At 42.8% G+C, this 15,731-nt stretch overlaps 1 protein-coding gene across 1 annotated transcript; it reads left to right on the top strand.

The window, feature by feature from the left end:
• Window positions 1-514: 514 nt before the first annotated feature.
• Window positions 515-14,740, top strand: LOC104623956 (bifunctional heparan sulfate N-deacetylase/N-sulfotransferase 4; the record flags this gene model as incomplete). The annotated part of the gene is made up of 8 exons (XM_010291191.1): window positions 515-697; window positions 2,399-2,495; window positions 3,607-3,730; window positions 5,306-5,480; window positions 6,603-6,773; window positions 8,944-9,053; window positions 14,121-14,223; window positions 14,509-14,740. Coding segments are annotated over 8 exons (1,083 nt in total), but the record flags the coding sequence as incomplete, so codon positions are not given.
• Window positions 14,741-15,731: the final 991 nt, after the last annotated feature.

Raw genomic sequence — 15,731 nt, 5'->3', positions numbered from 1 at the left:
TAGCAGCCCTGAAATTAAGCTTTGCCTACACGTCCAAGGAGCAGAGAGCTGGCTCCCTCGGACATGCCAGGGTGCTGGGGACTTCTAACCGTGGGGTCACGTAGGCCAGTGCCTCCCGGACGCCTGCCCAGGGGTGAGGAACGGTGAAGTAAACAGGAGGCGTGCAAGAAACAATTTTTTCTGTTGTTTGTTAAAAGAAGTCAAAACAGAAGAATAAAAAAAAAAATCTCTGAAAGCATCTCCTGAATGCCAGTCCATGGGGAGCCCGTGAGTGATACAGCCCTTCAGATAGGAGATTTTAAAGAAATGGCGCGTGCGTGACAAGTTTGGAGATTTGACCCTCACAGAGAGGCTAGGAACTGCGACTAGTTTAAAATTTTCATCATTTTCTTGTGGTTTTGGGTGGGGGAGAGAAGGTTCGGCAAAGCTCCCGGGAACCCCGGTGCCTGCCCTTCCAGCCAGACGCTGCCATCTCCTGATGTCCTGTGACTGAAAGGTTTCTCTTGCCTCCCAGATCAGTATCTTCATGACCCATTTGTCTAATTACGGGAACGACCGCCTGGGCTTATACACCTTTGCGAACCTGGCCGACTTTGTCAAGAGCTCGACTAACCTGAAACTACAGACGCTGCCCCCGGTTCAACTGGCTCAGAAGTACTTTGAGCTCTTCCCGGAGCAGATGGACCCCCTTTGGCAGGTAATGTCCCATCCTCTCCCTCCTCCAAGTACCATCCGCTTGTTGAAATAAGACTCTTTTCCTGTAAAAACAAAATAAAAATAAAAATCCCCCTTCACATTCAGATACGTTACTTCTTCCTGCATGCCTTTGTAGATTATTTTCTTGAGAGACCACTGCTTTTGACTAGAAATGGATTAGCCTCCACTCACCCAAATCAGGCATCCTAAAAGTGCCTAATTGCCATTAGTGTGAGAGGAAGCTTCCCTTCCCGTCCCTCCTGGCTGTAGTTTTGCTGAGGCATCGCGTCGCGTTAAGTAATCGTGCTGCGCTATCGGTAAGATGCCCGCAGCCAGCTGGTAGCGAGAGCTATCTCAAGGCAAACGAAGCAGATTCATTGCACCCCTTGATGGGGAATCACTAATGTTGGATCTACAAGGAGGATCTCCCCCCATCCGAACGCCCTTCCGTGAAACAGCGAGGAAAAGGGAGGGCGGGAGGGGTCAGCACAGTACGCACAGAACGGGCAGCTATTTTAAGAATGGAAAAGGGTTTCTGCACAGACGGGCTGTTTTCTGTCTCTTGTTTCAAATGCACAATAGTGCTGCTTGTCATCTCAACACTATAATTTCCTAATCATTGTTACACATATCTGGCTCTTCTCTTATTCAGAATATGATGCGCCACGCTGTGCTTTTAGCTACGCGGGCATAAATCCAGAGTGACACGGCGGAGATCTGTGCAGTTATTTCAGGCTTACATGGGCAAAAAGGATCAGAAAATTTCCCTATTATTTTTGTCGCAGATGCAAAAGAAGTATAGATCTATAATATTGCCATTGAGTTTAGTGGAGCTGCAGTGATTCACATCAGTTAATGATTTTCTCCATTATATTTTGTTAACTTTATTCACTAGCAAACCGTATCTTCTATTACCAGCCAGTACTATGCAAAAGCAGTATCTATATGATAACTGCTTTAAAGAGCAGTCAATCCTAACCTTTTCCGTGGGGTCTTTTTATTTTGCATTCCTAGGTAGTAGAAAGATAAGGATATTTCTATTTTGTCCTTCCTTTTTGGTTCTTATGTAAATTAAAATTGGCACTAAGTCCTATGCATCTGAAACCATTTTGTCACGTAAGAAAGTAATGCCTTGAAGCTATTCTAACAGAGGCTTCCATTTTAACCTCAAATGAAAACTTGATTAAATCAATGTTTTAATCTTTTTTTTCTTCTTTTTCTTTTCAATTTTTTCTAATGACTGAACTTAATCCTCAGTCATGCAAAACCATTATATACACATCGAACTTTAGTCAAAGGACCACATACGTGCCTACCTACGTGACCATGGACTCTGAGTTTATTAAATGAGCCTGACTCACGGAGAGAAGGAAATGCAGTAGTCTCACAGGGTGTGGATTTTGACACCAATCCCTCCAGGATTTGCACAACTGTGTAGCACTACTGACTTCACTGGGAACCCTGGAAGGACTGGTCCTGAAGGATACCCAGGAGTTTGGTCCCTGTGTACCTGAATGCTTCCAGGGAGCCGTACCAGTGCTCAGTATCTGTCAAGAACTCCTATGAGGAAATGTGGGATTTTACTACTTAGTGTAAGGCTCTGGCATTAGTGCATAACATTTAGATTCTGCAAAGACTCACATGCATGCACACACTTGGGATACCCCCAGCGTGATGCACACAACCACCTTTTCTTCTTCAGAATCCGTGTGATGATAAACGACACAGGGATATTTGGTCCAGAGACAAAACTTGTGACCACCTACCCAAATTTCTTGTGATAGGACCCCAGAAAACAGGTAAGAAATAATGAATTTGTATCCAAAGCTAGCCCTGCAGTTTTCTATCTGTGTATTTGTGTCCTGCAAACTGAAGCCAACTCCCTGCTATAGAGATGGTGCACTCCCCATCCCTACGGGATTCGGGATTCCTTCACTGCCAACAGAAAGGGACAACTGTTTGTATACTAAAATTGCATTCATTCACCATAAAAAACCCATGCTATTAAGTTCTTTGACAAATTATTTCAACATCATTTGAGACCCTAATTGACAATAAATGTATTTACCACCTTGCAGGCCTCTGAGGCTCTCACGGCATTAGCTGAATTAAGCCACATATTCCCTCTCCCAGAATTACTGTTGTGGACATATTACAGAAAGTGAGGCAGGGAAATAAATGATTAATCCAAGATCATACAGAAAACCTGCAACAGTGATAAAGAGACAGAAGGTCTTGATTCATAGTTCAGTGATAGCTTGCATAGCAAGAAGTAATTGAAGAGCAAGTTCAAAGACACATTCTCCAAAATTTTGCTTACCGCTATATACCATTTCACATTGATTTTGTCAAACAAATAACAAAAAGGTACTGTTACTGGTACTTTAACATAGTAAATATGTTAAAGCATATTTACTGCACACAGGTTTGTTAGCATTGAAATAGACAATTTATTCCTCAATAGCAGACTCTCAGGAAAAATGCAGAGGACGAAAGTGCCATTGTGGGAGCAACAAAAGCATAATCCCACAATTAGTGCTTTTGAAAAATTTTGTGCAACATAAATAGTTTGAAAGCAAACGTGTTCAGGCCAAATTCCCTCACTGGTTAAATACAGAGTCGAGCAAGCAATGTCATCATCAGCAATATCGTGCTTGCATCAGAGAGCAGAATTCAGAGTTTGGAAATGGGAGAAGTTTGATGAGCAGAGAAGTCTGCAGGTATTCTCCCATCCCTCTGAAAGCCTCTTGTGCCTACATAGGCCTTTCATCAATAGGCACCATTCTTATTAAAGGTAATCTAATTTTCCTGTATATCTCAGCTTGCATTGATTTCAAGTACTTTCTTGAATGAATAGTCAAAGGTGTTTTTTCTCCTGTTTCCTAATGGCATCTCTTTTTGTTATTGTAGGAACAACTGCGCTTTATTTATTTCTTCTGATGCATCCTTCCATTATCAGTAATCTCCCTAGTCCAAAAACTTTTGAAGAAGTTCAGTTCTTCAATGGAAACAACTATCACAAGGGAGTTGACTGGTAAGAAAAATAACAAAAAATAAATGTTCATTATTAACATATGGTAAATCACAATGGAACAATTACAGAAGCATGCATGACATCGACATAGTTACTGGATGAATTTGTTATGCTTGGCATTATCAGACAGAAAGAGAGACTAATTTGTAATGATGGGACATTTAATCAAGTCCTTCATTTTGTTTAGATATTACAGTAACAATTTTCTTACTCTTTTCTCAAGTGAATACAATAGCCATCTCAGTTATGATGTCTGTCTTCATGCTGAATAGCATCTGTTTTTTCATAACTGTATCTATACTGAATTATGCTCTTTCTTCAAAAGCAGCTTGTCATGAAGCTGAATCATGATTCGATTCATCTCTTCATGAGAAAAAAACCAAAACATTTCCACTGGTATTCCTATCACAATTTTAAATGTTGCTTTTACTATTTTTGCTTGAGAAAAGCATTTGTGTAAGGCTTTCATTTCCACAAGCAACAGCAGTTCTCATCCTTATGTGAAAACTGAAATATAAGGCAAGCATCACACTACACAGAAACAGATTAATCTTGTGCGGTTTTCCTCGCCTGCGCACTGCATGGAGAGCATGCGGAGAAAACAAGGCTGTCTGATAAAAGCAGGCTGTCCCCGCAACTACAAGACCACCTTCTCAGTTCAAGGTGTCACGTAAAATAAATGGAAAGAAATGCTTGGAAATTGTTTTTCCATACTGCATAAAGAAAGATACCACCCATGGCTAGCGTAGAGTAATGGTGTAACACACTCGGAGAAGAAGGACCGGTGATGGGGGGGGTCTCTCCTCTGCAGCCCCTCGCACAACACGTAGAGGAAGAGGCTGGCCTCTCGGAGAGCTCTTCTGCCACGCTTCACCGAAACTGGCCTGCAGGTTCAAACATCAGCAGGGCCCTGTGTGTAGGGTTGAGGCCCCGCATACTTTGTTTCCATAGAAAGGACACAAAAAACAATTAGTCCCACCAAAACTGGAAGTTCCCAGAGTTCTCAGCAAAACTAAAGGGACCAAATGCCTCCAAAACAATTTCACCTTTTGCTTCGTTTAAATTCTTCACCCTTTCAGTTGAACCTTCTGTTTTACTTACTTTTACTTCCAATCAATTTTAAGTGGAAAAGACCATTCAAAGCCAAATTCAAATCTTGCATTCTGAAAACATCTAAAAGAAAAGATTTGTCAGTTCCAAAATGAAATATTTCAACATTGTTAAAATTAAACGGTTGACGTTTTGAAACTTCTCTCATTTTCTTCTGCAGCTAAAACTTTACTCACTCCAAACTGGTGAAAGATATCTCTTTGACATGAACTTATTAGCAAAAATCCCATCCATCAAAGGAAAAACCTAATTACCTGACTTCATGGAGGCTTTAGCTACTACCAGCACCATCTAAGAGCCAAGATGTGTTCCCCCTATTCCAGTTCTGGAGTGAGCTGAGAAATTAAATTTTGCTTCTTGAGAACTATGTCTGAAAATTCTTCACCTTTTCACCTACCACGAAATAGCACAGGATATGACCCTTTTGTGAAACTGCAAATTCTAACGAGTTTCTTCACCTCCTAGGTACATGGATTTCTTCCCCACTCCTTCCAACATCACCACTAACCTCCTCTTTGAGAAAAGTGCCAACTATTTCCATTCTGAGGAAGCCCCTAAGCGAGCTGCCTCCCTCATCCCTAAGGCCAAGATCATCACCATCCTCATCGACCCATCCGATCGGGCGTATTCCTGGTACCAGGTACAAGCCTTGCCTTCCAGAAATGGACAATGAAATCAATGGCAGGGGATGATGGCCAACATCAGTGGGAATTTGTGTTCTTGAGCAAGAATGGGATTTATTGCAAAGTATTTGCACCGTGTAGAAGTGGAAGGATGCTGAATGCCAGCTTTTGCAGTTGGCACCTGTGACACCAGTGTCATAAATGATGAAACTTCTCAGCACAGAGCTGCCAGCAGCTGTAAACAAACAGTTTAATCTCAATTACGGCTGACACTGCATAGAGGAAAAGCAGTGCTCCTCACCCAGGGACATACTCGGGGGAAAATGAGCATAGCCTAGCTAGAAAATCAGAGCTCTTGGTGCTGAGAATCTGGTACCTCGTCCCATCCTCCAGCATGTAAGCTGAGCAATATGCAGTGGTGTACAAATGTAGGCAGTGTCTTCTAAAGTTTCCAAAGAGTTAAAAAGAGCTGTGGCTGGAGAGTTGGTTTGGTTTTTTTTCCCTCTCCTTGGAAACAAAAGAAAGCCTGTTGTTTTTCTTAGGAAACATTAGGATGCTCTTTCTTGCCTTTTACTGAGCTCACACTTTTCCATAAAAAAGCCTGCACTACTTAAAAAACACTGTTTTTTAAAGAGATGTTTAAGCATGTAAAAGCATGTAAAATATGGTGTGGTCATACAGATAAAGGAAATACTAAAAGCAGTGTTAAAACAGACACAAATTACTAATGTTGCAAGAAGCAGAAAATACACAATTTCTGATACTGTTGTTACGAGTTCTGCAAGGAATAAAACATGGCCTAGGGCTGCAGTTTGCACCCTTTTTAATATCTCATTTGCACCTTTACAACTGCCAATGCAAGATGCAAAGCAATAAAAAAAAAAATTGTGCCTACTTTGGCAGAATTGGCTCCTCAGCTCCCCTCCCACTTGCCCCAGGAGAACCCTTGACTGAACGGTGGCCCCATCCTGCTTCCTTGCCCGCGCTGCTCCTACCCGGCAGAAGTGGCACTGGCGGGGAGCCGAGGGGCTGCTGCGGGCTGCAGCCGGGCTGGCCGTGCCAGCACAGCCCTCCCTCGGGAGGCTTATGGCTTAATCTTCAGCACCCTTGTGATATGTGTCTAAATATCTCCCATGTAGCATCAGCGATCCCACGAGGACCCCGCTGCCCTGAAATTCAATTTTTATGAAGTCATTACGTCCAACCATTGGGCGCCCTCGGAGATAAGGACTCTCCAGAAGAGATGCCTGACACCCGGATGGTATGCTGTCCATATCAAAAGATGGTTAACCCATTACCCTGCTTCACAGGTAATTTCCAACCTGTTGTTTCACCAAGCTCAGCAGCTTTTGGGAAGTCCTAAAATGAGTATGACCTCATCATTAGAGATGATGGGATATTTCCCACTGGAACTCTTAGCTGTTAGGGAATGCAGATTTGACAAGATCAGGTTATTTGGCAGAAGTGTGTTGATAGTTTTCTGTCTTCTGATGGAAAAGGTGCAAGACGAAAATGCTATGAACTGTGCCCACATGGGCTTGATGGGGGACTTTGGGGTTTCCTTCCAGGATCAGCCAAGGTTGTCAAGGCTTCTGGGTCCCAAGAAACAAGCAGCTGCAGCATGAGACGTTGTGGGAAGGTTTGACAAATTTGTTTAGAAAATGCAAGGGGTTTTTGTAAAAAGAAATTTCATTCTGCTTCCCGCTCACCCCCTTTCATAGCACATTTCACATTTGTTTGATCCTGATACGGAATTAGCCTTTCTCAGTGTTCGAGCAGAAATTCCTTCTTTTGACCCATCTTCCTTCAGCTGTTTTCTTTTTTAAGACAAGAATTGTCTTTTATGATCTTTGCCATGAAAATTTTATGTAAACACATAGAGCTAAAGAATATTCCCATTACTAAAAAAAATTGCTTACAGATATAAACCTAAAGCAAACATTTTAGTATACTACAAAATACATGCACGGGCACTCTCTACCTGTGGACGTGGTGCATAGCTCAGTTCATTGGCCTACCTACTGTAAGAAAAGGTTGTAAAAGGGTATTTAATGAGCAAGCATAATGACCAGGTATCTCCAGAGACTGCTCTATGTGGGATAGAATTTTGCTGAAAGGAGGGAGAACTGAGTGCTGCCTATTTTGTCAGGGACGTGGAAAAACAAAAAGAAATAGAAGCTCTGTCTTTTTGCAGTCCTCACTTTTCTTCTTATACAGTCTCCGCTGTACTACAAAGAGGAGAAGCAGGACAATCCCATTTCCAGCAGACAGGAGAAAGTCTCAGTCATTTACTTTCTTCTTTCATCTCTGGCCTTTCTACTCTTTCACAAAGGGGAAGGAGTACTGCCTAACGCTGCTGAGCTCGCAGCAAGGGCTGTCCCCAGGCAGTATGGACCTAGGAGCAAACAGGGCACGTCTCCTCATCGGCCACCACGTCCCAACTTACTCCTCCGAAGGAGGAGGGGCTGTCTTGGCAAATTTGGAGCATGCAAAGGGTACCGAACATCCCGTGCTCCGTTACCTGTGCTCATTCGCTACCCTCGCCCGGGGCTGCTGCCCCCTCTCAGGAAGATTTGTCTCCCTCTCCTGCCATAGCGAAGAGCAAGTGCAGCCCTCCTATTAAACATTCAGGGGCACATCGACATGTTTCTTGTAAAACTGGTAACCACTCATGTTTCATAGTTATAGTGATTAATTTTACAAGGTAGACAACAAAATGCACTCATTTTTAATAAGGTGCACACAGAGAGTGCACTCACGGTGCTTACTAATGGGCACTCAGTAATGTGTATTCACTTGGCCTGTGCACTCAAAAACTTAATAATTCATAATAAGCCTTCACAATAAATATAAAGCACATCTGCCCAGAATAGTTATTAGTAATACTGCTTGGTACCCCAGTAGACTTTTGATACATTGTCTTAACATTTGCTTGTGGAGGTCAATGTACCTTTATATCACATCAATCTTTAATTAAAAACAAAACAAAAAAAACCCTTTGCTAACAATTTTGCAAGCCTATATGGCTGATAGGCTGGGGGTAAGTTTTGAATAAATTGCCACAATGTCACCTTAGAATGTGTAACTGTATAGTTTCTGAACATTTAATTCTCAGGTACATGTGAGCTTTTTGTTATTTTTCTTATTCCATGCCAGATTTTCTATGGACACGTTGTAAAGCTCAACAATATTTTTACATTCCTTCCTTATCTCTTTTTCTCAGAATTCTCTGGCCTGTGATTTTTAACTCTTGCATTTGAACAATGTGCACACACAGGGTTACAAGGTGCCCACCTATACAAATTCAACACAGTAAAAGTAAAAAGTAAATCTAAAAAGAAGTTCATCCATATGATTGTTATTAGCACTGTACAAAGTCACATGCTAATTTAAATCCATGTTGTCACAGAAGGGAAATAATGTCATCCTTTCGTTAACCTTCGTCCTGTTTCTAAATTACTAGCATATTTACCCCTACAGTTGCTTATTATTGATGGACAGCAGCTAAGAAGTGACCCTGCTACTGTGATGGATGAAGTGCAGAAGTTTCTTGGAGTGTCTCCTCACTATAATTACTCTGAAGCTCTAACGTGAGTCTGTTCCTTTATTATCTGCTCTATGGGATTACAGTGTACGTCCCCTCCTACCAAGACCACTTTATCATTAGTTACAAACAAACAAAAACCACTTTACAACAATGATGATTATGCAAAGCTTGGGGATCTCTTAAAGTCATGTTTAACACCCATCCAGTTTTCCCTTAACTTGGATACGTATATTACATTACAGAGTTTACTTGCATGATTGCATACATTTGCACATGCAAACTCTACTTTGCACAACATACAGAACAAACGACTGCTCAGTATTTTGTATTAGATGCAGAAAAAAGGCCCAGATTCACGTAAAAATGTCTGCTAAGTTTGAGTGTTCGATCGGAGATGCCCAGGACTTGTTTTCTCAGGGTACCTAGTTTTGCTTTCAAAAATGTACGTTCAGTTGATGTCAGTTGTGCACGTAAGAGCTCAGAAACATTTACACTCAGACTGTTGAGCCTTGTAACAGTCTCCAGAAGCTGAAGACCACTTAGTGTCAGGTGTGGAAAGTTTGGCTTAAACATTTTTATCACGTTTTTATAGGAGCATAATGACAGACTGGGTTAGAAGCACTCAGTATGATAAGATTCATCTGATGGCATGGTTTCTTTGTTCGCTTTTAACATGACCCAAATATATCATTCCCTAATCCCATTTTCATGTATGGTTGAGCCAATTTTGCCAACCTTTTACCTGGTAGTAGCCAGACACATGGCACAGAAGAATTTAGTTGGCACACGTAAAGTTTGATCAAATTATAAGCTAGTAGTAGTAGCTCCCTAACTTGGAACTGCTCAAGCGCAGCACCTGGAGCGTGGAGAAAAGCTCGTATTTGCCTATGACGCACAAAACCCTCAGACTAACTGTTCATGGCCTGGGGTGTCAGTGCCAAAACCGCAGGAGCCCAAATCAAGGCCCCCTGACCTTAGGGAAAGCCCTGTGATTGACTTCCCACAGCCTTTGGTTTGGATCTAGCAAAGGCAGCTGTGATGAGCCCTGATCACATTTCTCATCCTTGCTACCCGGAGGGTGAGGCTTTCCCCACGAAAGGGGATTAAGGGCCTGCATGGCACTCTCTCTGACATTCCCCGCAGGAAGGCAGTCTCTGCAGGGGCAGGAGTGGGCTGAATTTCTCTCTTCCCTCTTAGTCTGGCAGAAAATTGTAAGAAGCTTTTGCACTGAGCCGCTCCGTATGAGGAGCATCATCTCCTTACAGTCCGAAGCACTGGGCTGGGAGAGCCCCGGACACCCATGGGCTGAGAAGCCCAGCACTGCAGTGGAGGTTTTTCCAAGTCAGCGCGCAAGCGGAGAGCACAAGCCTGCACGTGGGGTGGGAAGTAGAAAAGCTTGCGCCTCACCTTCCTGCAGGCTGGTACCAGGAGAACTGCGGGAAAATGAGACCACAGCCTTTCCATCTACCCTACACTGCCTCCTTTCTGCTTATGATTATCATTTAATGATTCCCCCCGCTGGGAGGGTTATGGTTATTTATATAATAGGTATAAAGTGAGAGTTGAGCACTTCTTGTTCTTTGGGTCTTAAGAATGTTGCTCTGCCAAAATCTTTTTCTAGGAGATTTTGGATTCCAGAATGTAACTTTTTAAGTCATTCATTTCCGAAGCGGATGAAATGGAGGAGGATTTTGAATACACAGCTGACGCTGATGTTTGAGCAACGGCTGCCGCACATCTGCAGTGCCTTCTGCTAGGTTTTTAAAAATACACACCCACATACATATATCTTCCTTTCTGTAACTAAATTAAAGTCAGTGGAGTTACACACCAGGAAAAAATCTGGCCTCTCATATTTGTTTGGACAGGAAAAATGGATTGTAAACAGATCTATAAAATTATGCAATCACTGTTTAGAGGCATCAAGAATGCAAATGTGCTGTGGAAGCGCAGACTTCTGTATTGGACTTAGGATGGAAGAGAAAAATGCATTAAACAATGTAGTTGCTTTATGGTAGGACTGTCAAAGTAAAAAAGATGGCATAGGATCGTTCCTAGTCATTACTGCCTAATAACTGTATACCACACATTTTTAAAGTTGTCACAAAGCAGCCTGAGGCCCCAGTCCTGCAAACACTAGTGAGCAGCAAGTTCATCACCCTGAGTAATTATGTGAATGTCTTATAGGAGAGTAAAATCAACCCAGGCAGAAGGAAGGTACTAATCAGAGCCATGGGAAGAGAGCAGAGGGGAGACAGCGGCAGGGCTCGGGCACCTGGACAGAAGTGCACATCACGCCAGGTTTGCAAGAGCCACAGCTGAGACTAGATCATTGCTTCTTACGCGTGCTGCTAAAGAGGACCTAGATTCAGACTAGATATAAGGAAGACATTTTTTACGACGAGGCTCTGAGCAACCTGATCTAGTGGAAGATGTCCCTGCAGGTTGGACTAGATGGCCTTTAATGGTCCCTTCCAACCGAAACCATTCTATGATTCTATGACCTGGACTTTTTATTACAGTAGTGAAAACAAAGGGCGAAAATCAACTAATGTTGCAAGGCTTTTACATGTAATGCCATCAAGAGAAAGACACTGGACTCCCCGCACAAAGTGCTAGCAGGAGGAGACTTCATGAAGTTTCCACTACAGCACTGAAGAGATGTTTCCCACCTCTCCCCCACCCTCTCGTTTTCACGGGGAGTGACAAAGGGCTTAAATTTTTTAAGTATCTGAACTTAATGAACAGAAACCTAGGACACCTGAGACTGAAGTTACAAAAGACCTTTCCTTTTCACCACAGGATGGCCCTACCGAAGCTCCACTGACTGCTAGGAAAATGTATTTCATGCCTGACACCCTCAGATGACTCGCGGTCTGGGGTAGCGTGGGCTGGTGGTTCCCTTCTTCCTTTGGTTGTCTCAGCAGGCAGCAAAGGAGAGAGGCAGGACAGAGCTTGGCTTTGGCAAAGGGCAGCCAAAATGCCGCTTCCTCCAGCCCGGTTCATTGCACCACGCTCTGCCCACAGAGGCAGCTTCACATCGAGCCTCACAGGGGAGATTTCCCTCGTTTTCCCTCCTGTGAACAGCAGGAGGAAAAGGAAACGACAGGATTAGGGGAGCGCGCTTAAGTAAATGTTTTCTCTTGGAGTGCTGCTACATTTTGTCAGAGAATAAGAGAAAGATCCTCATGGTGGCATTGCTTAGCCCTGCCCCTGCAGGCACCCTCCCTGCCTCTAGCATCGGGTACCGACTTCCCGAGAGGTGGGGTGGGCGTATGGGTGTCCAGGTTCAACCCTCTGTCTCCCACAGGCTTACTCTGCAGGGGAAGAAAAGACAACCAGGCCTGGAGGAGAGGATTCTGCTGACTGCTTTAAAAAGCTCACCTGTAACTTTAGCCTTAGAGCTATCTTTATTTATAAATAAATACTTCCATTGTGCCCAATTACATTTTCAGGAGTCCTGAGAGTTTCGTAATACCTGAACGCAGTGGGTTGAATTCAGCTCGAGCTGAACTACCCTCTTTTCCCCTACCCAAATTTGTGCATTCTCTTAATAATGTTCAATATCCTCCTTCTGAGGCAGAAATATTGTTTGGGGCATAGTTTTGCAGTTTTCTTTTTACCCAGCTTACTATATTGCTGCTTCTCCTGGGAAATTAGTGCAAGCAACCTAAAGTACTTCACCGTGCAACAAGCAGATGGAAGAGACCGAAGTAGAAATGAATCTATCATCGATATATCCATTTAATCAATGATTTATTTATTTTTAATTGACTCAGCTACTGAGACAATTTGGGAAACAAGGGTCAGGCCTGCAATAATAGTCTGGGCAAGAAAAAAACATGAAGAAGGTTCACCCTTCTCCAGAAATTGGTTCACTTATGTAGAGCAGCAAATTGCAGGTGCACCCGTGTCGTACGGATAGACCCAGGGCAAAAAGGTAGTCTGTAACTAATTAACTCTGTGTTCCAGCCAATTATACTTCATCCTTTTCAAACATCTGCTGAATAGCAGAAATGTGAACCTTTTCAATGTTTTATGCATGCTGCAAGTCCCATAGCAATAAATTCAAAACTTAACGCTGCGTGTTGTTCATTCCTTAGTGAGTACGTCTTTTAAAGCCTTAATCTAAAATTCCTATATCTTTGAATTTTAGACATCAAAATCAAATTGCATATTTCAGATAAGACTGCTAAGGCAGTGTTTCTGCCACAATGACATCTTTGGAATGAAAATGATATTTAGATATAATGATAAGGAACAACCAACTTCTCAGGTGCAGTTAAATTATCACCAACCAACAGTTCTTTCAGTAGACCTGAACGCTGCTTACTTCACTCAAAAATCAACACAAAACACTTCAATATTATATTTCTCATCGTTTCGTAGTCATGCAACAATCACACACTTTTCTGTATAAATAGATTTAGGGATTGAGTCTATGCCTGCTGAACTCAGCAAACAGATCCCCTTGTCCTTTTTAACCCCTCTCACCTCGACCGTGCTGACCTACAATAGCATCAGCTCCGACTGACCATACGGAGAGCTCTCCTTGAGCGCAGCTGATAATGTCTTTGAAAATATAGCACATCTAATTCCAGGAAAAAGAGCTGATTAGAAATTTTTTCAACAAAACTTTCTTTGTTCAAGTGTCAGCTGATCAAAACATTAGCATCCCACAGGGATATAAGGAGCAGTCTGACATGAATAAAATCTCTGACCAAAACCAGACGATAAAATATGAGTCACAGTCTAGAGCGGAGCTGTGTAAGATCCTTGAGACTGAGGCTCAGGACCTTGACTGGCATCCTGTAGATCAATGCTTAAAAACTTGTGCCCTATATGCTGGACAAGTAGAATAAAAATTAGCTACTGTAGGTAAAGCACAATGTGAAAAACTTCTTGCCTTGAGCACCTCCCAAGCCAAATTTGTGGAAAAAATAAATTCCCAGAGCTTCCACAAGAGAGGAAAGCTGTTTCCCACTCTGTCCTCAGTATTTCAGTCATCTAGAGCGATGTGTGCAGCAACAATTGTTGGCTAACACTGACGTCTTATTTGCTGGGAGATTCTTGTGTAGTGAGGTCTTTCAAAAAATATAATCCTCTATAGGTTTGACCCTCAGAAAGGCTTTTGGTGCCAGTTATTGGAAGGAGGGAAAACAAAGTGCCTGGGAAAAAGCAAAGGTCGAAAATACCCACCAATGGACCAAGAGGTAAGGGCTTTTCAGAGATTTAAGTTAACGCTTTTTAATATTGACCCTGTGCTTGACTCCTAAAATAAATGCCCTGATTTTTTTTTTTTTGTATTTTCACTGGCTTGATATTTTTAAAAATCAGAAACTTTTAATGAGCTTTGAATGACAGGAGATTAATTGCCCCCTCTTAAGAGCCCCTCTCTGGGAGCAGCGCATAGCTCCCAGGTGGGAGCACCTGCCGAAATCTGCCGTCGGGTGGGTTTCCTTCTTTGACTGTTGTTGGTTTTTTTTCACCCTTCTCAGTCTCGAGCGTTTCTGTCGAGCTACTACAGAGACCACAACGTGGAGTTGTCCAAGCTGCTGCACAGGCTGGGGCAGCCCCTGCCCTCCTGGCTGAGACAGGAGCTGCAGAAAGTCAGGTAGCACGCAAGGGCGGGGGACCCAAATAAAGACGATTTCCTTCACCGTCAAACCCCTCGCTTCTCCGACTCACTTGTGATCGTCAGTAGAGGACCTCATGAATAATGCTCTTTCTATTTAAGAAAAAAACAAAACAAAACCAACCACAAAAGAATAAAAAAACCAAACCCAACAACTGTTTATATGCACGCACTGACAGTTATTAGCATCGACCCCTTTTGTCAGCTTCCAGGAAATAATACGGAGCTACGCGGCATTACTCTTTCTCCAGAGCGGGATTCGTGCATAGCCTAGTTCCTCTGTTCACCAGGAAGAACCAGAAACTGTGTGTAGGATGGATTGACTTCAGTGTACATGACAAATTGCAGTCTGTCAGGACACCAGCAACGGATGGGAACATCTCTCGCTGGACTGTGAGGTTGGTCATCCGCTCGGGTTTTTCCATCTTTCTTTTCACTGTTTTTTCCCTCCAACCCTGCAAGTTTTCCATCATTTTATAAGGGGACATTCAGCACTTTGCAGTCGGCATCCCTCGTGGTTATGACAGATGTAGTATTAATGCACCATCATTGTTTTCTCCACAGAAGGAGGTGGGCTAAATTCTCACCTAACCTGCTTCCCTGGGATTCCTGTAATGACTGATGACAGTCTGTGCTCTTTCTTCCATTTTGGGTTTTTTTTTCGTTTCACAAGATATATTCTGATTTACTGGAGTTGTGTGGCTTACTGAGGTGCAAGGCAGCGAGGTGTCCCTCCTCCCCGATCTGAGTGAAATCCATTGCTTGTCTTTTGGATGTGGGTACTTTGCCACCCTGATAAGGTTTTTCATCATATCTTTTGGGTTCCTTCAGCAGCTGAGACAGAGCTCCCGAGATGTGAAATCGTACCAAATATTTTGTCATAATGCCATAGGACTCCTTAAAATGCTATCAAAACCTTTTAAAATCCTAGCAGGCCATGCAAGCTGTGTACTGACAATAACCTAATATTGACAATTTTGTTTCTATCTGAAAAGCAATGTTTTTGCTCTGAAGCCTTCAAAGTAAGAGATTGGGTTAGTCATTTATGGTCTCAGTCTGCAAGCTATTACAGAAAAAAAACCCTTT

This window comes from Phaethon lepturus, unplaced genomic scaffold (assembly GCF_000687285.1).
Source record: "Phaethon lepturus isolate BGI_N335 unplaced genomic scaffold, ASM68728v1 scaffold5397, whole genome shotgun sequence".
Classification (NCBI taxonomy): domain Eukaryota; kingdom Metazoa; phylum Chordata; class Aves; order Phaethontiformes; family Phaethontidae; genus Phaethon; species Phaethon lepturus.
The sequence above is the reverse complement of the archived record's forward strand: the minus strand, read 5'-3'. Positions and strand labels throughout refer to the sequence as shown.